Source organism: Aethalodelphis obliquidens, unplaced genomic scaffold, assembly GCF_003676395.1.
Source record: "Aethalodelphis obliquidens isolate GAN/ISIS:26980383/991018 unplaced genomic scaffold, ASM367639v1 scaffold45, whole genome shotgun sequence".
NCBI lineage: Eukaryota > Metazoa > Chordata > Mammalia > Artiodactyla > Delphinidae > Aethalodelphis > Aethalodelphis obliquidens.
This window is the reverse complement of record NW_020837989.1, coordinates 10,906,735-10,933,240: the sequence shown is the minus strand read 5'-3', so window position 1 is coordinate 10,933,240 and position 26,506 is coordinate 10,906,735. Positions and strand designations below refer to the sequence as shown.

Below are 26,506 nucleotides of genomic sequence, written 5' to 3'. Positions count from 1 at the left end.
TAAACATGCAATTTCCTGGCCCTCGCGTTCAGAAACATTAATTCTCCAGGTCTGGTTGGGGAAACGGGGAATCAACTCAGGTGATTCTGATCTACCCTTGAACCCACTTCAAGAAACAGCCCCAAAGGCAAACTTTAGAAAAATAATTATAATAGGATTTCCTTTCTAACTCATGGAAGGCTCCTTGGGAGTTTAGAAAAATATACAAAATCAAAGAACATGAAAAGCAAGGTTGGCAATAAATTATTTCAAACTTCAAGTGGGACTCCGAGCTCGTTATTCTTGGACTGCTCCTGCAGGAGGGAGTGTTATTCTCCTTATCCGGTTGGGTCTAGTTTTAGAAAGATACAGGTATCTAAGGAGTGCGTCAACCTGTCTTCCTTGCAGAAAGGCAGGCTGAATTGCGACCCCACCTTTGAGCTCGAAGAAATGATTCTGGAGTCCAAGCCTCTTCACAAGAAAAAGAAGCGCCTGGCCAAGAAGGAGAAGGAAATGAGGAAATGTGATTCCTCCCAGGTAAGCAGTCCCCTCAGACCCAGGGTCGTGGGAATCTTCGTGGCAGCTGCAATTCGTGGGAGAGCTTCTGGTGGGCGGCCATCCCACGAGAACTGGCTGCTTCATGAATGTGAGGCGGAGCTGAACACCCCAGCTTCTGAAAGGGCAGCTCTGGGGGGTCCCAGCAGCAACATTTCACAGGTGGACTTCCTCCCCCCTAGGTTTCTGCCATTAACTTGATTCCCTTACTGCCCTCTCCCAGCTCTCAATTCAAACTTTGCAATCTCCTGGGAGAAAATCAAATTGGTCAAGCCTAGGTCAGGTGACCATCCCTAAAATGATGGAAATGGGCTGGTTCTACAGTACACACATGGTGGCTGTTTTGGGCCACACTCCAAGGACTCACTGGGAGCAGCAGACCCTAGACGGGGGTGTCTGTTCTTTGCCGGACGCAGAATCTTGTGATATCAGGGCTAGCAGAAGTAAGGAGTATCTATTCACAGAAAAGATAGAACTCTTATACGGGTGAGCACTATTGCTGGAATTCAGGCTGAGTCAAATTAATTTTGTAACTAACTGCATTATCCTCTGTCAGAGTTCGAGGTCAGATTTCAATAGGGTAACCTGCAGGGACTCAGTAGGATTTTATACATGTGGTTCTGCATATTATAATGATGGTAAAGTAACAAACATTCATTTTGCCTCTAATGGCCATCCATTCATCCACCCGTCACCCTACCCACTCAACTAATGGTCGTGCATTCTTCCATCCCTGCATCTCTCCATCCCTCCATTCTTCCATCCCTGCATCTCTCCATCCCTCCATTCCTCCATCTCTCCACCCCTCCATCCCTCCCCCCATCCAATTGTTTAGGCTATTTTTATTGAATCCCTATTATCTGCCACATTCTGTGCTCAACACTGGAGAGAGATATAGATGAGATATTATTCCTGCATTCACTGACATCTCTGTTCTCAAAGATTGCATAGTCTTGTGGTGAAAATAGCTCTTCAAACAAATAAGTATCCTCAATGTCCCTCATTTCTCTAGTCCTCAGGGGCTAGTATACCCTTTAACGGTCAGTTAACCGAAGTCCACATCCTGTTTGTCCACAGAACTGGCCTCTTACCAGATTCCCATCCTTAAGTGTTTTCTAGGGCCCTCCAAGGAATGCTTAGCTATGCCACAAATCCATCTTGCTTCTTCCTTTTTACTTCACCCATCTTCCTCCTAATGACCTGTTCTTCTTCATATCATAACCAACCAGCTTCTCCAGGCCAGCTCCTTCCTTCGCACCTAGAAAGCTTGCCTATGCAGGCTCCTCTGTTAACAGACCCCCAAATGTAGCCAAGTACAGGACATCATCTTAATTACAAGTTTTCTAAAGTTTTAGAGATGACAGCAATCTGTGAGTAACTTTTGCCATGCCTTCCATGCTCTATATGATCTGTCTACTTCCCCCACCCCAACCCTTGTACTATGCCATTCTTGACCTTAAGATATTTCTGCTTTCTTAATGTAGATATCTACAGCTATAAAGTTCCCTCTGAGCACTGCCTTTCTCTGCATCTCTTAAGTTTTGGCATGTTGTATTTTTGTTTTCATTCGCCTCAAAATATTTCCTAATTCTTCTTGTGATTTATTTTTTTGACACATCGCTTGCTTAAGAATATGTTGTTTAATTTCCACGTTTGTGAATTTTCCAGTTTTTCTTCTGTTTTTGATTTCTAGCTTCATTCATTGTGGTCAGAGAAAATATTTTGTATGATTTTAATCTTTTTAAATCTATTGAGACCTGTTTTGTGGCCTAACATATGGTTTCCTTCCATGGTTTCCTTTGACTATTTGAGCATACCTAAAATAGTTGTTTTAGGGTCGCTGTCTAGTAAGTCCAGTGTCTGGGCTTCCTCAGGGATGATTTATGTCAGTTTATTTGGTTTCTTTGAATGGGCCATACTTTCTTGTTTCTTTGTACACCTTGTGGTATTTTTGTTGAAAACTTGCTAGTTGACTATTACAATCCAGTAAGTCCAGAAATCAGATTCTCCCCTTTCTTCTCTAGGGTTTGCTGTTTTTTGATTGTTGAAGGCTGTACTTGCATTTTTGAGTGACTTTTACAAACTATTCTGCAAAAAGGCTATTCCTTGTCATGCATCACCACTGCTGTCTCTTGTTATGTTAGCTTGTGTTCAGATAATATTTTGATAGAGATTTCCTTAAACACCAGGACCATTTTTAAGTTGCTTTTTTCCTGATTCAGTGTTTGTCTGGTTGCTATAAACCTTTGCTTGCTTTCCAGAGTTCTGACAGTGTTGGCCCTAACAGTTTCTGTTTGTTTTTCTGATGTCTCTGTTGAGGGTTGGGGGTCTGGAGCTGCCTCTGCCATCATTTTGCTCTAGTTTCTCCTAATCTTAGAGCCTCCATTTAAAAATAAAAAGGATTTTGTTTCAAAACAAAGAGTAGCCTTCCCTCAAAGAAGAATCAGAAAGATGGTGCATCTCAAAGTAGCACTTTATCTCTATTCAAGGATTTTAAAATGTGAGAGTCAGTCTTAGCAGCTCCTTACTTCATCATCATGCTTGTTTATTCATTCAGCTGAATCTGGGGGTGTGGCCTGGGCATCAGGATTTTTTAAGTTCTTCAGGTGATTCAGGTATGCAGTGACTGTTACCACCTACAGCTGTAGAATGCAGGCCATGATTAAATAAAGTAAAAGCACTAAAGTTTTCCTTTCCCCCCTGTGTCTCTGCTTCCTCATTTATAAAATGGAGTTAGTATTGCTACCTACTTCATAGACTGTTCTGAGTCAATTAGTACATGTCTGCCAAAATGCTAGCCGTTGTTAAAGAAGATGTGGTACATATACACAATGGAATATTACTCAGCCATAAAAAAGAATGAAATAATGCCATCTGCAGCAACATGGATGGACCTAGAGATTATCATACTAAGTAAAGTAAGTCAGAAAGAGAAAGACATACATCACAGAATATCACTTACATGTGGAATCTAAAATATGACACAAATGAACTTATCTACAAAACAGAAACAGACTCACAGAGAACAGACCTGTGGCTGCTAAGGGGGAGACGGAGTGGGGGAGGGATGGATTGGGAGTTTGGGATTGACATATACACACTACTATATCCAAAATAGATAACTAATAAGGACCTACTGTATAACACAGGGAACTCTGCTCAATATTCTGTAATAACCTAAATGGGAAAAGAAATTTGAAAAAGAATAGCTATATGTATAATGAATCACTTTGCCGTACACCCGAAACTAACACAACGTTAGTAACGTTGTAAATCAACTATAGTCCAGTATAAAATAAAAATTAAAAAACAGAAACAAAAAAAAATTAAAGAGCTAACCCTAAAAAATAAAAAAAAAGTTAGCCATTTTTTATGTTTTACTTTTCTGCTCGACTTCCTGACTTCTAACTCCATTCTTTTCCATGACTCTGGTTCATGCTCACAGTAGATGCCTCTGTTGTTTCTTTGCATCCAGGATGTTCTCCACTGACCCTCTCTGCTCATCAGCCCCTTTAAAGTAGAGAACCAAAAAGACTGACACACACCCAGTCTGCCTGCTATGGAAGCAAATGACCTAAGTCCTCTTTTTCTGCCTCCTGAGATTTCCACCTGCTCTAAACCCTTCAGATATTTCTGATGCCATCTCTACTTACACCAGTCTAATCTCGGTTTGCTCTGTCATCCCTGAGAAGCACATTCTAACATTTTTTAATCAGTAGTTCTCTTTTCAACCACATAAGACTCATTCGTTCCTCCATTCTGTTTGCTCCCCACTCCTCTCCCTCATACTCTGGCTACTGCTGTTGACTTGTCCATGTAGCTGCACTTCTTAAACTTTTCCAACTAAAGTAGAGGAAAAAGAACATGTGGCACATGAGCCCTTAGGGCCAGGGTGGGACTCATAGGGTTTGCAGTGCCGTATCACAAACTCATCTGAGTGTGCACTTTACATCTTTGTTTAAATAAAACAGAGTTATATGACAGAGAAAAGAACTTGAGTGAATTTCTGCATTTTAGTGACTATAATCTTGACTTTTAATGTTAAAATATTTTAAAATGTTAATATTTTAAATATCTTCATGTTAAACTTTATATAACATTTTGTATGTTTATGTATTTATTTATGTTTATATTATACATATATTTTTATGTCTATAATATATATAAATACATAAATATGTACATATAGAAACATGTATATGTATAAAATACAAACATATATAAAACATAAACATGTTTATATAAACATATAAAGTATATAAATGTGTTAAGACATTATGTAATATTTTATATATTTATGTATTTTTATGTAATATTTAAATGTTAAAAATATTTGTTCTACAATCTTGGGGTAAATCTGCTGCCCCCAGGAGCTCTATCAGATCATGTTTATCCCATAGCTTCATGTCCCCTATTACTGATACTGGAAACCCCCAGGGTTACAGGTACCCCAACTTGAGGATAAGAGTGAGGTGTAGCAGAATCTCTTTTCTCTCCTTTGTTTTGCTTCCCCCCACCCCTTCTCTGAAAATGTCCTCTCCTTTTTATAGTTTACTCTCCCAACACTTAATTATTTGTTCAGGAAAGGTTAAAAAAAAAAAAAAAAAAACTCTCTGGTACTTGAAGACTTAGTATTTTCTAATTCCTAGATTTAAAAACAAAATGAATGAATGATATTTTTTCCTTCAAGAAGAATATTTGTCATCAGAAGTCATTTGGAAGTATTTTGTTACAGACTTTTAAAACCTTTGATCTGGGGCTGATACTATACTGGGCCTCATGATGGTCATTTCTCTGAGGTTACATTTTCTGATTATGTTGGAAACGTCATCTAGAGATACTGACAGCCAGACAGTGAAGCAGCAAAGCAAATGCTTTGCAAATCTGTGAGAAAGTCACAACTGGAGAAGCCTGCTCACCACAACTGAAGTATAATCAGCCCCAGCGCAGTTGAGGGGAACAGTCAATCCGAATTCAGCGTGAAGACATGTTTCTAGGCTACTCGTTAAATCCAAGCAGAACTGTTGTTGAACCCAAGTTTGTGTGCCTGACACACAGTGAGGTCAAACAAACCGAAATGTTTGAGTTTAGAGCAGAGAAAGGTTTATGGCAGGGGTCAAGCAAGGTGAAAGGGGAGGAGGGGATGGGCTCCAAAGACCCAAACTCCCCGATGGCTTTCAGACAAGGGTTTTTTAAAGACAGTGTTAGGAGAGAGGGTCCTAGGATGCGTGTTCAGCTCATGGACCTTCTTCTGATCGGTTGGTGGCGAGGGAACGGGGTGATGTTTTGGGAATCTCAACCCTCTGGTTCCAACCAGCCTGGGGCCTACGTGCTCTGGTCAGCATTTAGTCACCATCCCCCCACTTGGCTGGAGGGTCTGAGTTTCTACAGAACAACTCAAAGATATGCATCAGATGGTTATCCAGTTCCCTTCAGGAGGAAATGGGAGTCCTGTGATTCTATTGTCCTAATAATTAACTGCTTCAGTGCTCTTTGGAACTTGGGAAAGGCCTAGGAGACTAAAGCCTTTTTTCTCTACAAAGAAAAACGGGGGCACAGAGGGACTTTTGTACGTGGGAAGGCCCCACAGGGTCCTGCTCAGTTTCAGTCTCCCCTTCTCTTTGAATCCTGAGGGGGACAGGGGCAGGACAGAAAAGGGAATAAAGTTTTGGACAGAGAGATTAATCATAAACTTGGCAGGGGAACTCAGTTTTAGGGGGAATTGGTTTCAGAACCTCCAAACCTTTTACATGAGGGCCAGGAGATGAGAAGCAAATAGGTGACCAGCTTAATAAACCCTTGTGCCCATCTGCCTTGAAGCCGTGGTTTCTTGGGCTAAATGGCTGAAAGACATCCAGCTCGTAAACCATAACCCAGGTCTTCTTTGCTGCCTCATCGTGGGGAGCAGAGAGTTGATGTATTTTTCCCTGTTTCTTTCCTCTATGCTCCTCTATTAATCTCATTGTGGTCTCACTCCTGCTACAAACTCTCAGATAGCATCTATTTTGAGGACACACTGGTCCTCCTCGATTTGGGCCACTCAGTTAACAGACACTCAGTAGGTTATTGGCTACTTGAGGATCTTCATTGGTCTGCTAACTATACCTCTATCTTTTTTCCAACATTCACCCGGAAGATGTGCCTTCTTCAGGAGCACCTTGAATCTGTCCAAAAGGAGTTCATAATTTTCAACCGAGAGAAGTAAGTAACCCCTGGAAGAACAGCAGCTCAGCGAATGATGGAGTGTTTCAGCCAGATTCAACTTGCAAAGACTTAATATAGTTTTAAACATTTTTTCTTTCTGATTACAAAAATAATGCATATCTATGATAGAAAATCTGGAAAATACAGAAACTTTTTTTTCTTGTAAGAGATTTCAAAAATTGTAATAGGTAAATTAGCTTAGTATCAGGTTTCTGTTGATGGGAAGGGCAGAAGAACGGGGACTTCAACACTTAAAATCAATGATGTTTGTAAGAGTTACCCTGGCTCACGCCTCTTTATAAATTGTTGGCCTTAATGCTATCATTTCAAAAGCTTAAATCTTTTCTTTTTCACTTCAATGAATAAACCCACTTTATTTTTTTCCTTTTAAGAGTCAAAAAGGACTTTAATAAAAGACAAGCCAATCAAGCCTTGGAACAAACCAAAGACCCACAAGAAAAGGATGGCCGGAATAACCCATGAAGTCCTCAACATCTTCTTGGGACATTTCCACGTCAGGAAGAGCTGACAGAAATTCTCACCTCTCCACACCTCACACACCTTAGAAAATATGACTGAATACCTTTGGAGGGAGGCAGCACGACCCAGAGAAGAGTCCCCAGGCTCCCGGGAACTAGATTCACTACCGCGCGACCTTGAGCAAGTTACTTACCCCCTTTCTCTGCTTCAGTTTTTTCATCTAAAAACGAGAATGTAATACTAGGTGAGCCCTATGTTGCCTTTTTACTGCCACTGTTCTCCATTCTGTTCTTCTAAACAGCCTCTATTTTTATTTTAAAAGGAATATTTGGACGCAGATTTATTTTTTCCACTCCTAATTACACTGTGACAAATGGACGTTGCTGGGTGATGGAGCGAATCTCTTCAGAGTTAGAAAACTTCATAAATTGGTCAGAATCCCCAAATCCGACTGAATAGGAGTAAGGAATTCATTCAGGAAGAAATGAGTGGAACCAGATTATAAGTAACACAGATTGACGAGGGCCTTCCAGTGGTGTGCTTAAGTCAGAACACCGTACCAGCTTGTATCAATTGTAAGAGCCACTATGCGCATCTGTCCCAGCACCCCGTACAGTGATGTGAAGTTGAGAGTTGAAATTGGTGATGGTGGAAGTATTTATATCATGGAAATTGGCAGATGCTACAAATCAGGGCTTTCCACCCTTTCCGGCCCCCCCCCCCACCCGGCGCCAGGAAGCCAGTTGTGAAATATTAGCACACCACTGGCCTTCTTCTAGAAGCATGTTCCTTGAGAGCTAATTGTCCTCTTATGACTACCAGAGACCTGTGTCCGGAGAGCATCAGAAAAGAACATTGTCACATTGAAAGCACCTCCACCTTGTAGTACCTGAAGTTGTATCTTATATGGGAGTTACAGTCTGTCAGATTGTGAGGTGAATTTGGAAGATAGTAAAATTTACCCTTGAAAAATTCCTTTAATATACACAACATATGGTGAGTATCTTTTCTTAGAGAAGCCCAATATCATGAGACCCTTCACTAATGAAACGAGTCATCTTTTTTGGTTCTTTTTTTTTTTTTTTGGTCTCACCTTTGGCTAATAAAAGATGCACTAAAGTGTTGAACAGATTATACATGCCTTTATAAACTAGAATCACACGCTTAGAACCGTGGGATGCCCACACATCTGAGAGGTCTAAGGCTGACTAAGGGAACAGCAATACTTACTTGTGCTTACTGTAAGAATGGCGGGCAGAATCCCCTATTTAAAATAGTATTGATATTTCACTTTTTCTTTATATTGTATTTATTTCTTTGCCAAACACAAAGTTTAATTCACCTAAGTTGGGATGTAACTCTACTCCCCTGATACCCAGAAGATCTTTGCAGAAGAACTATTTTTGGCAACTCACAGATGCTGCTGGGTAGACTCAAGAATAAACAGGGTTGGTGGGGGATTGCTTTATCTGTTGGCCACTCAGATCACCTAAACCTTGTCCTTACTTAGGGAGACTATGGGCCTTAGCAGGGTGGCAGTAAGCTGGCAACAGGGGAGACCAGACAGGTGGAAATGGGCAGAAGTAACAGAGACGGCCGCAAGCTACATAGGACTTCTCCAGAAGGGAGGTCGCACTGGGACAACTAGACACGGGCAGGAAGCCAGTGCTGAACTTTAATTCAGCACTGATGGTTTTCTCCCCACTGAGCTAATAGGCCCCACATTTCTGGCCTTGAAAAGCTGTGAAATAGTGTCTCTCTACTTGAAGAGTAACCATATTTTTGTTAAGAATTAAAAGCCAGCTCTTGTGTTCTGTTTGATTCCTTTTCTCTACATTTCCCCCATATTATATGTCTGTGCTATGTTTTTCTCCAAACACTATAAACTCTGGCTCAATTTCCCAAGGAGGGGGAATGGGTTGACAAGAGCTACAAGGAGGTGACCAGATTCTGCTCCTGGTTGGAAACCAGGAGTGTCAGGGCCATTTGCATGTTTACCAATTTATTTCATTTGTTTCAATTCAAGCCTTGATGTGCTGTCGCCTCATCTCTCCAGTTACCTGATTCTTTCTCTCGCTCTGACCTTATATCATCCCAAATGAGACTGGGAAACACCCAAGTGCAATGGGATTGGTAGGGTCTCCATTGGGATGGGAGTTAAATCATTTGTGCCATTTCACATCTATACAGTTTATAATGGGATAGGAACCCAATACAACCTCTGTAGGTTGAATCCCTAGTTTTTACTTCCAATGACCTGATTCCACGCCTACAGCACCCTTACGGGCTGTCAAGAACCATGGATGCACTGACTAGAGAGGTAAGATGGATTTCCCGTCCTCATCAGGTTACAGACCCACCACGTAATATTTCAAGTTAGAAAAGAAAAAGCATTGTATCCATCGGTACAGAACGGCTGATTTTAAGCACCTCCCGCCACTGGACATTTTGAGTGTTAGGACAAAAATGTTTTCCAAAAAATAGAAGAATTCTTAAATCCTCACCCATGATTGCTAGTTGTTGAACTCAGATCCTTGGGTTTTATTCCATAACTTGGGCTAAAATTTACTACCCTACAGGGTGGAGCATATCTCATCTAGGTGTGTGACAACGAAGGCTCAGGGCTAAGCATTTTAGAAAACAGGGTGACTCTTAATTCCTTTTGTCCGGCGTTTCTGGCATCTTTTTCTCCTCACAGCTTCCTCCCTTACCTGTGTGGAACATCTGAAAAGTGAGCAGGTTTGGAAGACCAGGGGCATCCTGGTTCTAACCCTCTGGCACTGTAGCAGGGTCACCCACCCCAGTGCATCCACAGGGACCGCTAGTGGATGGGTGGGGCAGCCCTGTGACCCTGGCCATGACCCGGACTCCACGGAAGGAGAGGCTCTGCTAATGGCTCAACCCCAAAAGGCAGCACTGGTTTTGGCTGAGGGCATTGCTGGGGCAGGAACGAATGTCAAGCCGCACAGAGCATTGCTCCATTAATTAGGGTCACTTAATTAATTCGTGGTTAGGCTGCTTCTGATAGTAAAGGGTTTTTTTTTTTTTTGGGAAACTAGCTAAATTAATTATATTGCATATACACAATAAAATACCATGAAGAAAGCAAACATATATAGTCTTCGGTTGAACCATATACCATTCTAAGTGCTCTAGATTACGTATACTATCTCACATAATTTCCCAACAATGCTACTACTGATAGTAACGTTTTAAGCAGAAGAAACTAGACTTCATCACATAATAGCTTTTCCAGACTGGATTGATGAATAAATAACTAGGGAGAAGGAGTGGGTCATAGAGCTAGCAGGGGCCAGTGGTGCTGCTTTGGGCTGGCACAGTAATGCTAAGGCTTTAATTCTTCAAGGGCTGAATGAAAAGGCATGAAAAGCAGTGAACTGTTTCAGTATCCAGCTGTCCCTGCATTCTGTCGACACAAATTCCTGTTTCCTAGAAACTGTGCCTGTGATTACCGTTTCCTACAGTCTGTGTGTCTGATATTCAACACGGATGTGAAAAATCCAAACACAGTTCACAAACTGTGCTGTTGTGAACAGGTAGCCCTTGGATGGGAAATCTGTGCTTCTGTTGAGCTGTAGCATGTGTACCGTCAGTGTGCCTGTGTGTATTAAAATGTCTTCTGTACACCATAAGCCACTTCCTTCTTTGTCAGCCGTGTGTGTGTGTGTGTGTGTGTGTGTGTGTGTGGAATCGTTTCCCCTAGGGGTAGGGTCAAAGTCACCTGGTCTTATTTCCATTTCCTGCTGGGAGGAATGTCCTTTACTAGAGACAAGCTGGTGTTAGAGATGATGTTCTAGAACTATGGAATGTTAGAGATGGTGTTCTAGCCCTCTGGCACTGTAACTATGAAATGCAGCACCATCTAGTTGCTCCACGTATGTAGAAACCGAAAACCTGACTCCTCCAGTATCCACACCTAAGGAGGCCCAGCCCAGTATTCTGGCTTTTGCCTTTCACTATGACCTTTAGGCCATGGAGAGTCCCTGCACCTCTTTTTTTCAGCACTCTCCCTTCTTACCTCTCCACATCTTTGTCCGGTTCCAAGTACCCAAGCAGCAGGTGGATGGTCCAAGGCCCATATCCCGGGACAGGAAGGTTAACAGACAGCTCTGAACTCTTGGAGCCAGAAGCAACTTCTGCCTCAGGGGAGACTCAAGGGGCCTTCCCATCACCTCTCAGACCCACAACAGCTCAGCAGCCACAGGCTAACTGGTTCCCGAGATAGGTTCTCGTAAGTCTTGTGGGCTCTGAAGTCCTGCATGCAGAGTACTCTTGTCCAGGTCATGTGAAGTGTGCTGTCTTGTTCTCAGCGTCCACCGATCCCAGGGCAGGATCTAGACCTTCCATTCTGAGGAATGCCAGCCTTAAGGATGCAACCTCATTCCTGCAGGCTGCTTTGGCCCTTTCATCCCATCTCCTGCTCATGGTTGGTGTTCTCCTTGTGACAGCTTGATGGTAACGGAGTTGATTCCAGAAAGTTCTTCAAAACCAGAGGGACCTTGTTATTCCTATTCAGTGTTCTCATTCCCCACCTGGTGGATGTGACTCGACCCTGAATATCTCCAGTCCGCAGAGGTGTGAAAGTCAAAGTGTGAATTGCACTAACTCAAAAAAACAAAAACAAAAAAAACTGCTTCATCCCTTTTAGAGCCCTGCAGGCTGAGATCATTTTAAGCACTGACCCTGCCCTTTACACCCAAGCTTATCCTAAGCAGAGCTCAGCTGCTGCCATGGTCCCGAGCAGAGAGAGGTGTTTCACCAGTCCTGAGTTCAAGCCCCCAAATGCAACTACGGGCAAAAGCTTCTTAATCATCAAACCTTGAACGTCAAACTGAAATAATTCTTTAGACGCTCAGAGTAGCTTCTGACGTGGTTTCACCTGGGCATTCATCACACGTAAAAGCAATTCACCAGGAATTACCATCCCCTGATCCTCTCCCGCACCTGCCCCAGCCTACACACAGATACTGTGCTGAGAAAACAGTCGTGCCCTGCAGGCTTGAGAATGCTGCCGTGGCCACCTGCTGTGTTTATCTGCCTAGCATCCATGCCCTCCTCTTCTGGGATCACAAATTGATTTTCTTCGAGTTACGGACAGTCCACGTGGTTCAGGAGCCGGGTGTGTTACCAGGTGTGGCCAATCAGCCCCAGTCTCCAGGCCACAGTGCCGAGGTCAATGGTGAACACGTGACCAAGCCGGACCAATCAGAATCCGTCTCCTTGGCTGGCACTACGGAGAGAACCTCTCTCCCCCCGAAATCTCTTAAGCAGGTAAAAACTGCAAACTTGGAGGCGCTGATGGTCAGTTTTGCTCCCACACGGAAAGAGCTTTCCTAAGAATGAAGCACTTACTAAAGGCAAGCAGGGCTAAGAGATGGAGAGAAACAATATTCTCCATCCAGCTCTGCTTCAATCTACCCAAATCTATCCCTGAAGTTTTCAGTTACACCAGACTTCAAAAAACCCTTTCCAAAATTTTTTCTTTGCCTATACACGTCTAACATTTGCAATGAAAAATGCCCTGCATAAATTCTAATTGGATCCAGGAGTGTTTCCCCAAAAGGGTTTAGTATAACAGGTTTGGCAGAGCGTAAAAGATGATAAAGAATAGAAGGTGGACACATTTTGAAAGACATAAAATTTCTCAGAGCTTTTAACTTGATGATATGTACTTTAAATCTCTCAGATTATTAGAGTAAACAATACTTTCCCCACACTCATTAGACACCTTGGAAACAGTCTGCTAAAAAATATACTTTGAAACATGCTTTGGTTGAATTTTCTCAAAGTCCAAGTTTTTAGAAAGAAGCAGAAAATGCTTTAAGGGGATGACCTAAACAAACAAACAAAAAACCCAAAACAAAACTTTTCAGGATCTGTTCTGTACTCAACTAGATTTTTCCCAAATGGCCTTGTACATTAATGCCAAATTTGATGAACATTAAAAAAAATTAGTTATTCCCCAGAGTTTTAATAATGGTCATCTAACTCTGTGGCCAAAACAAAACCTCAAGCTCAACTGAAAAGACAGAAAACTCCCAAATTTTCTCGGGGTTTACATCAGATGTGCCCTCCTACTAATAACCCTGTCAGTTGTTGTCACACTTTAGGTCGACCGGCATGACACACACAGAAAAAGGCTACACAACCACAGCTGCGATTTTATAGTTATTTTAATAACCAGGTTTACATTAACAGTCACTTGATGAACTTTTTTTTCTTAATTTCAGCTAAACTCAAAACACAGTTTTCTTCACGGTTCAAAGCAAACAGCTCTTCGCGTTCCAGAGCTGCCTCACAGCTACCACAGATCACAGGGAGATTTACTGTCTGTCCATAGTCACCAGACACAACTGAACACCCACACACCATTTCCAAAGGGGAACTTAAAAGGAATGCTGGCTGCTCAGGACAGCCCATGTGTACACTGGGACTCGAGCTGGAGTTTTCCAGGGGAGAAGGCCTGAGAAGCTGTGGCAGAGAGCTGCTGGGAAGATCTCTCAGGGGGAGGCCAAGGGCAGGCTTGGGATTGAGGCCTGTGGAGCAGAACATGACTCTGCGTGAAGTCATGAAGAAAAAGGCCATAGGATGGCTGGACTTTGAAGAAACCCATTCTCGGGATAACTACAACACTGCCATCTTTAGAAAACTTAGAGGAAATATCTCTAGTGGGGCAGCTGATTTAACAGTTCTACTAATGCCTTCTCAACTACCCAAGATGGTGGCCGCCCCGGAGAGAAGCCCAGGTGACTGACATCCCCCCCTTAGAGAAGGGCCAGGCCAAGAGATGAGACAGCAAAAGAAAGCTTGGGGGAGACGGAAGACCCGGCATGGCCTCCCACACGTGGATGAGATGCCAGGGAATTCTGAGAGGGCTGTGACTCACCGCCATGTTCTCTTCCTAAACCCTCAGGACAGGGCTCTTGAACGGGTCTCATAGAACAGGGCACATTGGAATATAAATTTTAACTTAAGTAACAAGGCATCAGAAATCAAAGTCAAGAATATGGTGGGAGTTTTCTTGGAATTCTCAGAACTTTCTACGCTTGGAAAGTTACTAATTGTACATGAAGACAGAGAGACTTCTCAGATCCTGTTGCCCATCGTGAAGACATACAGGGGTTGTTCCTACAGCACAGGAAACCTGTGTAGAATATAAAGTTCTGCTTGAGTGTTTCATTCAGAAGTCCCAAGTGCAACCAACTTGGCCATGAAAGATTTATTTTTCAAAGCACAGAGAGGTCATGGGGAGGATGAGTTGGACTCAGGCCGGGTAAGAGCAACAGAGGGCACACAAGTGGATGCTCAGACTAGAGTCATATACGTGTCTCTTCCTCCATCTGGTGGTTATAGCTGGTACTGCAACGTATCCTAAAGCCCAGCCCAGCCAATGAGGCATAGATACAGATGGTTCAGATCTGACTAGCTCCTCTGCTTGCAAAGCTGTCATTCTGAGTTCTGTTGTACCACAGGCCCCCAAATCTTTGAGTTATAAATCAAGAGCTACATCCTCCCCTTCGCTTATGTTTCCCTTAAAATAAAGGCACCGTGAAAAAGCCTTAAAAACAGCAAGACTCCTTTTATGAAGGGAAATCATCTTTTTCATGATTAGAACAGAAAGTAGCTTGCTAGGGAAATCCTCTTCCTTGGCTATTTCCAAATTCCTTTTAGCCACGTGTCCCCTTTTCTCTGGTCTTATTAAAACTTGCAGAGATAATGGCTTCTCCTATGCACCTGAAAGGTGCTCGAGGCCTGCTCTTTTCATGAAAGTATTTAGTACAGAGTTGCGGGGTCTACCAGCTGGATCCCCTGAGCACCGAAGTCTGATCCCAGGTTGAATCTATTTTTCCTGCATATGGGCCTCTTGGTTCTACAGATTCTCATTGGGCTCACAGAACTTGCTCCAAAACTGAATTTTCAGAAGTGGCATGATAGGGAATTGGACATTCATGTCTGACAGACAAGGTGGATACGAATGCTTTATGCTAATTTCCTTTACGTGTCATGTCACTTCCACTCACTGGGAGATTCTGGTACTAAAACAAAAAGTTCCCCTAAGGGATATGCTAACGGAAGGGGAAAGAGATGGTTCAGAATTGACAAAGAGAAGCATGGCCACAGAGCATGCACCTTCTGCTCCAGACTGGCTTTCTCACATCCCTGCTGGCCTCCCATAGGAGCTGAGACTCCTGATTAGTAATAAAAGCTAGGGAACATCTAAGCAAACACATTTTTAATAATGACAAAAAAATCATATGCAATCATGGATGTGCCTGGATCTTAGGAGATCAAGAGAATCACTCACCCCTGGCAAGAGAAGCCCATCTCAGCTCCAGTCCTAACTCGAGAAGCCCCCTGCTTGCCTCGGTTTGCAAAGAGCCGTGAGAGGTGAGCTCCAACACGTGTTTAGAGGGAGGCGCTATTTAAGCGTGGCTGCCCTCCCCCCAGGGCCTGTGCTGTGCTCCCAGCTGCTGCCTTTTAAGAGCACCAAAGAGGCAGGGAGGGCAAGAGCAAGAGAAAGGTCCTTTCCTCTCTCCCCTCTTCCTTCCCAGCCCAGGAAAGAGAAGAATTTGAAAGCAACAGTGAGAAAAAGGCCCGGCCAAACACTGGCACGACCAAGCAGGTGGAAGCAATGGTTGGGTTTTGGTGTTTTGGTGTTTTAATAAAATGTTCCAAGGGATAAAATCTACTAGGAGGGGATGTGACAAAGTCCAGAACCCGAAGACTGCCTGCCTTCTCCGCAGACCCCAGGGGACCGTGATGGCGTGACAGCTGCCCCGAGTGGCCATCTTCCGTGGAAATCAACGTTACTTCATCAACACAATACACAAGACCCCTTATGCTCACCCACCCGCCTCCCCCGCACACACCCTACCCCAGTCCCTCTGAGCCCTCTGCCTTGCTCTGGGCTCCCACCACCCACTCACCCCAAATAACTGGCATCCCTTTTGTTCATTTTCCTGACGTCCCAGCTCTGTCTGTCCCCTTGTCATAAGATGCAGCACTACACACGCTCTCAACACTATATAGCGGATGCTTTTACCTTAGTGGCCTGATTGCATGCATGTAAATGGGGGGTAGGGGCGTCCAACATATCAAGGCTATGCATAAACAGAAAACAAAGCAATAATCGTAAAGCTAGGCAAGCGAGCGTTAACATTGGAGAAACATAAGGCTTGAGGCTTATTGATTCTTTAGATCGAAACTGTTTGGATTCACTTTCCTTCTTAAATATTGGTGTACCATTTTGGCTTCAAAAGAATCGCTTCTTGCTTCCGCCCCTCTCTTTGGGGGAGGGGTCGCTTAACTCAGGGATGTGATGTTAGAACGGCCTCCAGGGGGCGCCACGATGCGCTTGCTGGCCGAGCGGACCCCCTCATCCACTTGGGTGCCTGCAGGTGGCAATAAGTTCCCAGGGATTAAAAAGGGAGAGAGACAGGGGGGTGTGGACAAGAGAGAAAATGGATTAATTTGAAGAGTGTAAGATATTAAATGCCTTCCTCATCTCCCAAGAAACTTCCATTGCAGTCTGTCACAGCTATTCCAGGCTTTTCATACCCACCATCCTGAAAACAAGCCTTTGCCAGGAAAAGCCAGGGTCTTAACTGGATTTCATCGGACCCTCGGCATCATAACAATGATAATAAAAAGAACAACGGGAATGATAGGAAAAATAGCTGCTCACATTCGTTTTGACGAGCAACGTTTGAAATACTCGTCAGATCATTCCATTCTGTCCTCACCGCTACCCTTGAGGCAGGTACTGTTATTACGTCATTTTACAGAGGAGGTGACTGAGGCTGTGAAAGGTTAGGCAACCTGCCCAGTGTCTCACAGCTTGCAGTGGTGATAGTCTGGCCTGGGGCCGCAGCTAAAAGGAAACACTGATATGATATGCACTCATGTCCTTTAGAAAGGAGCCAAAAAAAGTTTACCGGTGACAGTGGCCAGGGAGCAACAAAAAATGGAAAAACACTGAAAAATTTCTGACAACTAGGATATGTGATCTCTGACAACGTCACCTTGACTTTTAGCACTTTTCGTCTTCCTCCCCTATGGCCCGTTATGTCTTTTCCTCCCTATCTTCCTGTTTCTCCCACTTCTTCCTCCTCTTTCTTGCCCACAGATACTGTCCCTTTACATGTCTCTTTCCTTTTTTGTCATCTCATTTCCCTCACTTTACAATTTTCAATATAGTGATGCAACTCTACACTTATTTTTCCCCATTTTAAGGCTACTGGTTATTGAGCAATTGAATGTTTTCTATGAATATCATAGTTCTTAAAGATTCATGATACAGCTAGGCCATGGTAAATGTTCAGTAATTGCTAGCATTATCATCATGACAAGGAAGGGGAGAGTAGAATTAAAATCCTAGATTAGAAGAAGCTACTGCAATTTGAGCATAAAAATAATCTGAGCTATCTGGTAACCTGGGCAAACAAAGGAAAGAAAGCGTACTGCAGGGCTCTCTGTCTAACGCAGAAAATCACGCTCAATTCATAAGGAAGTCATCCCGGCCCCACCCCGCCCCCGGCCCCGCCAGGTGTGATCTCTAAGCAGAATTGGCCATCACTTAAACCTGATCTTTAACCTGGCGGAGCCCTGGCTTCCTTTCCCACCAGGACTTCTCTTTGGTTCAGCAAACGTCCCAGCTTGCGGCCCAGTGACCGTCTCCCTAGAAGGCAATCTGGGTTAGCTCCCAGCATCACCGCTAACCTCGCAGCGCTGAGCTTCCCCTCCCCCTTCCGTCCTCCCCGTTTCACTACCTTCACCATCAGCTTCTCCGACTCACCTGACAGGCTAAATCCGGACTGATGGAGGTTCCTCACAGGCGGGTTGGGTCGCGTGGGAGAGCCCCGGGTGGAGCCGGCGGGGGTGCCCCCCTTGGGCGTGGTGGTCAGGTCGAACACCGGCCCGTCATACATGCCCCTGGGCACTGCGTGCAGGTCCGCCATCTGCAGCAGAGAAAGGGGGCAGCAAAGTTTATTCGCTCAACGGTTAAGGGTGTGTTCTAGGTAGCACAGAGGTGGCAGTGAATTAAGTGCATGTAGTGAGAGCCAGAAAGCAATAATCATGTTATTTTTACTAGGGATGCAATGTACAACATGATAAAGATACTTAACACTGCTATACGCTACAAATCAAATCCTAAGAGTTTTCATCACAAGGAAAACAATCTTTTTTCTATTTCTTTAATTTTGTGTCTATATGAGATGATGGTGTCCACTAAACTTATTGTGGTACTCATTCCATGGTGTGTGCAAGTCAAACCACTATGCTGTACACCTCAGACTTATGTTTTTGCTGCACTAGTCAATTATATCTCGATAAAACTGGAAAAAAATTAAAAGGTTATTTTAAGGAAAGGAGAAGCAGTATAAAGTAAATAATGTGCGGTGTTGTGATAGAGTGACCATGGAGGTGGCGGGTGAAGGCCTCTCTAAAGAGATGAGCTTCTATCTTAAGGACCAAAGGAGATTGTTGGTGGGGCCAGGGTGGAGGGAGGGAGGGAGGGAGGAGGCTGGGGGAGGTGTGGATGGCAGCGTTCTCAGCAGAGGAAACTGCCAGTGGGAATGTCATCAAACAGAAGAACCTCCCATGCGGCTGGAGCAGAGCGGTGGGAAGGGTAGCAGTTTGAGATAGGGTCATAAGTGCTGGCAAGGACCGCATGGGCGCTCCATCCTCACACTCCTCAGCACAGGTCAAAAGTGGCTGTCCTCATTGACAGTCATTGAAATGACTGTCCTCATTCAGTGGATCTGACCCCCTGGCCTCTGGCTGTGGTCCCACAGCACCTGCCCTGGGACCATGGAACCCGCCAGCAACATCAGCAGAGGCCAGGCGTGGTGGAACCAGAGCTCACGGTCACATGAAACAGGGCGCCTCCCACAAAGGTGCTCACAGTCTATTATGCAAACACCGCAAGACCACCCAAGGCAGCAGAATGGCCGGCGTACAACCTCTGCCTGTTTCTTATCATTGCCCAGAGGTGAGGCAATGAGGACACGCCGACAGCTGACATCACAGGACAGCTCGTTGTAAGATCCAAGGAAGCTGGCCACAGAGGCTTCCCTCGCATCCATCAGTGACTCAGGTGCAGGTGCAGAGGCAAAGCTCACCACATTTGCAGACATTAATGATTCAGGTGAGATGATGACTATATCTGTACTCCCCCCAAACCTTGACCAATAACTGTATTTCATTAACATCTCCTGGGGTCCAGAGGCTAAGTCACATTCATGGAAATACAAAGCTGATACCTCAGACGTTTGAGTTTCATTCTCTTCTCTATTAGGCCAAAACTGGTGTGTGGAATTTTACTCCATACTAGCTACCTTTAAAATACCACTCATAAAGAGAGAAGAATGGTGAAGGGATTTAGAGCACTGTCATGAATGAATAGCGGAAGGCTGCAGGGGTATTTAGACCAAAGGACAGATGACTTTGGGAACACACAGGTGCTCAGATGGGTTTAACTCATTCTGTGCAGGTGCCTGGAGCAGAACTGAGCTTGGTGTGCTGCAGGGAGGTAGACCTGCAGAACGAACGAAGTTCGTTCTCCTGTGGAGGCCACGGATACGGCTGCTGCCACCCATTGGGCTCTGGAGGACATGGATTCTCTCTGGCTTCTACTCAACAACTGCCTCGGTAACCCTACATCTGAAACTACAAGGAACTTCCCAAGTAGGAGCTCAGTGATTGGACAACCAAGATCATGCTGGGGCTATCTGCACAAAAAAGGCTTCTCAGAATTCTGAATATTTCAATTTATGTTTCTGTCTCCATCATAATTCTAGAATCCTCTATTTTTGATTTTATAACTGATTGGATTATCTGTTCCCCTTCCAATAAAACATTAAATTTGAAAACAAAAACAGACAAAGAAAAGAAGTTGGTTCTCACAGGCAGGGGTGGGCAGCTGCCTCATGAGATGGGAAGGCCCCCTGTGTTGCCAACATCCACCCAGAGGCTCGACGACCACTTACATATTGAGTTTCTGTGATTCTCTCTCTAAGAGGTACTGCAGTGGGCACCCATTTCCTGTCCCCAAGCCCCCGCCCCAATGTCACCACGACTGAAGACTCATTCTCCCTGCTGGTGCGGGTGTTGGCAATAGGAAGGGCTCACTGGAGTCCCACCCAAGAACTGCCCTCAGATGAAGAGAACCGCTAGGCCCAAAGCCCCACCCTCTGCTCCGGGGCAGCCCACATCCCATACTGGTTTGTAGGTTGGCGGGGGTGTGTGTGTGTGGAGGGAGTGAATATAAGGCCCAGACCCCTGTCAAGGACCAGCCCAGCTGAGGTCCAGCTGAGGCCTTGGTTACAGCTGCATCCCAGCCTGACTTCTCCCTCTGCCCTGTTCTGCTTCTTCATTTGGCCACAAGGGGTGATCCTGAAAGCAACACCCAGGAAACCTCTTGCGTGAAAATCTCCCCTTCGGAGCCTGTTTCCCAGGCAACGTACTCTGCAGGGAAGTTGGAAACCCCTGGGATGGGTCCAGGCACAGAGGTGGCATGGTTCTGTTTCCTCTGGCCTGGCCCCCAGTGACTTACACAGGGAGCCCCCTTCCTCCTCTCCCCACCATCTCCCCCATCCCATGTGCACAGATGACTTTATTCTGTCTAACAGACGAGGTCAGTACCACGGCTCAAATCCCACAATCCCAGAGCTGGTCAAACCCTGTTTTGAGGAGCCCTAAGGTTTCCCTACAGGAAGGCGACCTGGAGATGAGTGTGGGGATAGGAGAGGGAGCTGGAAAGACAGAGTTCTGGGCCTCACCCCTCCATCAGCTAGAGCTACTCTGTCTGTAACGTGTAGGGAGGTAGGCAGACATGTACACAAACAGGTACCCATATGGCTGTGTATGCATCTACCTATTTATCTGTGAAATCAGGGACATAAATAAGATTTTATATGAACCACAGAACTTGCTAAAAGAGTTATAAACATTTGCCCCAGTGGAGCAGCAACAGACAGATGCGGGATGGAACAAGGAGGGGTGGGTGTGGACTGCTGGTTCTCTTTGTAAGCCTTGAAGAGTAAATTATTAACAAAAAATAGATACAGACTTTATTTTGAATTATTAGAATGTTTAATTACTTTAAGGAAAAGCATTCTAAAAACGGGGGGAAATCGTTTGCAAAAAAGCTTTCTTTAGCCAAGAAAGTTTTTGAACTCCCCTTTTATAGTCCATTAAATCTGTGCAATGGTCCTTTGGGAAGAGATCGGTGCTGTGAATTTCTTTGGGAGGATCTAGAGCACACAGACCCCTCCCAATCTCATGGTTCCTGTCCCTGTGCTGAATGGGACGCAGAGCCCATCCCCCCCCCCCCCACCTCTGGGCTCTGCCTGCTTCTCACCTTCCTCCGGGCTTTAATGCGCTTGTAGACATAGTCCGAGTAGGGGCTGCAGGGAATGAAGCGGCCAGCCCCCTGGGTCACGTGCAGGTTGCCATCTTCCAGCATGATTTTGCCCTGGCAGATGACCACCAGAGGAGCCCCGCGCAGCTCCATCCCTTCAAAGATGTTGTACTCTGCAGCCTAGAGACAGGGGCGAGGGACGAAGCCTTGGTTATGGGTGCAGTAAGGACAGAAAGAGGAACGCGGTTCTCCTGTGCTTGGGATCCTGCCTTCAGCATCCCTAGGAACTGATTCACCAGGTAAGCCAGGAACAGCTTACAAAGCATCTGCAAGCTTCTAGTGGGTGGAGGCCTCGGGAGACAGATGCTTGCTAAGAGTGGGCTTCCTGGCCAAGAGAAGCATCCAGTCTTAAGTAAGGTCCTCACATGGAAGAAAATTTTTGTCACTGGCAGTGTTCGAAGAGAAGGTGGATAACTACCAGAGATGGTGTATTTGCCATCTTGGACTGGGTAGATGGGTTACATGACCCTTAAATCCCCACTAGCTCGAAATTAAACAATGTAATATGACACAATGTTGAAGCAAAGGCCACTGCCACCCCAGATGGGCTTCTTCCCTACCTCCTTCATTTATCCAATAAGTGCAAGGCATTATTGAAAAGTGGTTAAGGATATCAGCTTGGAGTCAAGTTATCTGGGTTTGAATCCTAGCTTCACCATTTACTTGCTGCATAAATTATTTAATCTCTGCATCTCCACTTCCTTAATAATAGTGCCCACCTGAAGAAGACTGTTACAGAGATTCAACAAATGAAAAGCACAGTGCCTGAGACATAAGTGCTTGAAAAATGCTCTTTTTACTAACAAGCACTGTATTTTTAAAACCCTTTCTGTTAGGTACTGGGCTTTAACCATCATCTTTCACATGGAACTCCTCATGAGGAAGTCATCAGAGCTGTTCACCAATTTTTTTCCCATTCTTTCTCCTTCTAGGCACAAGGTATCCATGTACTTCCTGACCTCCTGGAATAAAGTATGGCCTCCGGCCTGGCTCTGGCCAGTGCAGGGTGAGAGGAAGTGAGATCTCGGAAAAGCTTTCAAAGCCGTGTCCTGGTCCCCGACCTCAACAATCATAGCACGTGTAGAAAGCTGGTGCCTCTACCAGCCCCCAACCCTGAGCGACTGTGATGGGCAGAGCCCCTCTCCTCTACCAACCCATTTTGGAAAGCAGGAGTGAGAAAGAAACTGTTGAGGTTTTAAGTCCCTGGGAATTGGGGGTGGTGTGTCATTGCAACACGTCCCTGCCTGACTATCCCGGTTCAACACAAACACACGTCTCTCACCACCACGTTCCCTGCCCACGTTCCCCACTCTGCTCCACTCCCACCTGCTCAGGTCTTACCGACTGGTGGTTCTTGGCAGAGACGATCTTGACGGCATCTGGATCCCAGATCACCAGGTCGCTGTCAGAGCCCACAGATATTCTTCCCTTGCGGGGATACAGATTGAAGATCTTGGCAGCATTTGTGCTTGTCACGGCCACGAACTGGTTTTCATCCATCTTCCCCGTGGCCTGTTGAAACGTACACACACAAAATGGTCCATCTAGGGCCTCTGAGCTCAGAGCAGGGGGACCACGAAGGCCCACATATACAAAGAGGGACCTCTGAGACGGTGAGCACAGCAAGCTACAGAATCAGTGGGGCTGTCACCATCACCCAGAGAAAATGGTTAAATGCATGGCTTAAGATGGAAGTGACGAAGAACTACAATCCTGCAGCCTGTGGAACAAAAACCACATTCACAGAAAGACAGATAAAACGAAAAGGCAGAGGACTATGGACCAGGGGAAGGAACAAGATAAAACCCCAGAAAAACAGCTAAATGAAGTGGAGATAGGCAACCTTCCAGAAACAGAATTCAGAATAATGATAGTGAAGATGATCCAGGACCTCGGAAAAAGAATGGAGGCAAAGATCGAGAAGATGCAAGAAATGTTTAACAAAGACCTAAAAGAATTAAAGAACAAACAAACAGAGATGAACAATACAATAACTGAAATGAAAAATACACTAGAAGGAATCAATAGCAGAATAACTGAGGCAGAAGAAGGGAGAAGTGACCTGGAAGACAGAATGGTGGAATTCACTGCCACGGAACAGAATAAAGGAAAAAGAATGAAAAGAAATGAAGACAGCCTGAGCGACCTCTGGGACAACATTAAATGCACAAACATTCACATTATAGAGGTCCCAGAAGGAGAAGAGAGAGAGAAAGGACCTGAGAAAATATTTGAAGAGATTATGGTTGAAAACTTCCCTAAGATGGGAAAGGAAATAGCCACCCAAGTCCAGGAAGCGCAGAGAGTCTCAGGCAGGATAAACCCAAGGAGAAACACGCCGAAACACATAATAATCAAATTGGCAAAACTTAAAGGCAAAGAAAAGTTATTGAAAGCAGCAAGGGAAAAATGACAAATAACATACAAGAGAACTCCCATAAGGTTAACAGCTGATTTCTCAGCAGAAATTCTACAAGCCAGAAGGGAGTGGCATGATATACTTAAAGTGATGAAAGGGAAGACCCTAAAACCAAGATTACTCTACCTGGCAAGGATCTCATTCAGATTTGATGGGGAAATCAAAAGCTTTACAGACAAGCAAAAGCTAAGAGAATTCAGCACCACAAAACCAGCTCTACAACAAATGCTAAAGGAACTTCTCTAAGTGGGAAACACAAGAGAAGAAAAGGACTTACAAAAACAAACCCAAAACGATTAAGAAAATGGCAATAGGAACATACTTATTGATAATCACCTTAAATGTGAATGGATTAAATGCTCCAACCAAAAGACACAGGCTTGCTGAATGGATACAAAAGCAAGACCCATATATATGCTGTCTACAAGAGACCCACTTCAGACCTAGGGACACATACAGACTGAAAGTGAGGGGGTGGAAAAAGATTTTCCATGCAAATGGAAATCAAAAGAAAGCTGGGGGCTTCCCTGGTGGCGCAGTGGTTGAGAGTCCGCCTGCCGATGCAGGAGACACAGGTTCGTGCCCTGGTCCGGGAAGAGCCCATATGCCATGGAGCGGCTAGGCCCGTGAGCCATGGCCGCTGAGCCTGTGCGTCCGAAGCCTGTGTTCCACAACGGGAGAGGCCACAACAGTGAGAGGCCCGCGTACCGCAAAAAAACAAAAAACAAAAAAACAAAGAAAGCTGGAGTAGCAATACTCATATCAGATAAAATAGACTTTAAAATAAAGAATGTTACAAGAGACAAGGAAGGACACTACATAATGATCAAGGGACCAATCCAAGAAGAACACATAACAATTATAAATATGTATGCACCCAACATAGGAGCACCTCAATACATAAGGCAAAGGCTAACAGCTAGAAAAGAGGAAATCGACAGTAACACAATAATAGTGGGGGATTTTAACACCTCACTTACACCAATGGACAGATCATCCAGACAGAAAACTTAATAAGGAAACACAAGCTTTAAATGACACAACAGACCAGATATATTTAATTGATATTTATAGGACATTCCATCTGAAAACAGCAGATTACACTTTCTTATCAAGTTCACAGGGAACATTCTCCACGATAGATCACATCTTCGGTCACAAATCAAGCCTCGGTAAATTTAAGAAAATTGAAATCACGTCAAGCATCTTTTCTGACTACAACACTATGAGATTAGAAATCAACTACAGGGAAAAAAACGTAAAAAACACAAATACATGGAGGCTAAACAATACGTTACTAAATAACTGAGAGATCACTGAAGAAATCAAAGAGGATATCAAAAAATACCTAGAGACAAATGACAACGAAAACATGATGATCCAAAACCTATGGGATGCAGCAAAAGCAGTTCTAAGAGACAAGTTTATAGCGATACAATCCTACCTCAAGAAACAAGAAAAATCTCAAATAAACAATCTAACCTTACACCTAAAGGAACTAGAGAAAGAAGAACAAACTCCAAAGTTAGTAGAAGGAAAGAAATCATAAAGATCAGAGCAGAAATAAATGAAATAGAAACAAGGAAAACAATAGCAAAGATCAATAAAACTAAAAGCTGGTTCTTTGAGAAGATAAACAAAATTGATAAACCTTTAGCCAGACTCATCCAAAAAAAGAGGGAGAGGATCCAAATCAATAAAATTAGAAATGAAAAAGGAGAAGTTACAACAGACACTGCAGAACTACAAAGCATCCTAAGAGACTAGTACAAGCAACTCTATGCCAGTAAATTGGACAACCTGGAAGAAATAGACAAATTCTTAGAAAGGTATAACCTTCCAAGACTGAACCAGGAAAAAATAGAAAATATGAACAGACCAATCACAAGTAATGAAATTGAGACTGTGATCAAAAATCTTCCAACAAACCAAAGTCCAGGACCAGATGGCTTCACAGTTGAATTCTATCAAACATTTAGAGAAGAGCTAACACTTATCCTTCTCAAAAAAAAGAAGAAAAAAAAAAGATAAAGAAGATGGAAGTGACTGCTCTGGAAGTATGCATTTTTTTCTGGACATGTACATACATTTACTTACTTATTTATCCCTTCTAACTCCAGAAAGGATTATAGACAGTTCACAGTAAAAACAAATGTAATTATCAGCCCATATCTCAGATAATATGTTTGTATTTGCATGGGCACAGGATAAATATGGAAGAACCTCACCCAAATGATAACAATGGTTATCCCTGGGTTGTGGGATTATAAGTGAGTTTTGTTTTCTTTCATGTGTGTACTTTTCTGTACTTTCCAAATGTTCTTTATTGAGCATGTATCATGTTGGTAATTTTAAAATATATATTATTTTTTAACAGTTCCAGATAGTGCCAAGATAAATATATACACACATTCATAAATAGATAA

General features: G+C 44.0%; 2 protein-coding genes across 3 annotated transcripts in view; one reads left to right on the top strand and one right to left on the bottom strand.

Moving 5' to 3' along the window:
• STK32A (serine/threonine kinase 32A) overlaps positions 1–9,031 on the top strand; it is a 120,926-nt gene extending 111,895 nt beyond the window's left edge. The window contains exons 11-13 of the mRNA XM_027081695.1: positions 388–516; positions 6,671–6,735; positions 7,131–9,031. Of these exons, the coding sequence (XP_026937496.1) occupies positions 388–516; positions 6,671–6,735; positions 7,131–7,221 (285 nt within the window). The 3' untranslated portion in view covers positions 7,222–9,031. The remainder of the gene's footprint in view (positions 1–387; positions 517–6,670; positions 6,736–7,130) is intronic.
• Positions 9,032–13,394: 4,363 nt separating this feature from the next.
• The window catches only part of DPYSL3 (dihydropyrimidinase like 3), a 114,551-nt gene continuing 101,439 nt past the window's right edge, over positions 13,395–26,506 (bottom strand). For both annotated transcript variants that reach the window (XM_027081693.1, XM_027081694.1), the window contains exons 11-14: positions 23,003–23,173; positions 21,602–21,781; positions 18,035–18,197; positions 13,395–16,631 (exon numbers count right to left, since the gene is read on the bottom strand). In XM_027081693.1, coding sequence (XP_026937494.1) covers positions 16,543–16,631; positions 18,035–18,197; positions 21,602–21,781; positions 23,003–23,173 — 603 coding nt within the window. In that variant the 3' untranslated portion in view covers positions 13,395–16,542. The remainder of the gene's footprint in view (positions 16,632–18,034; positions 18,198–21,601; positions 21,782–23,002; positions 23,174–26,506) is intronic.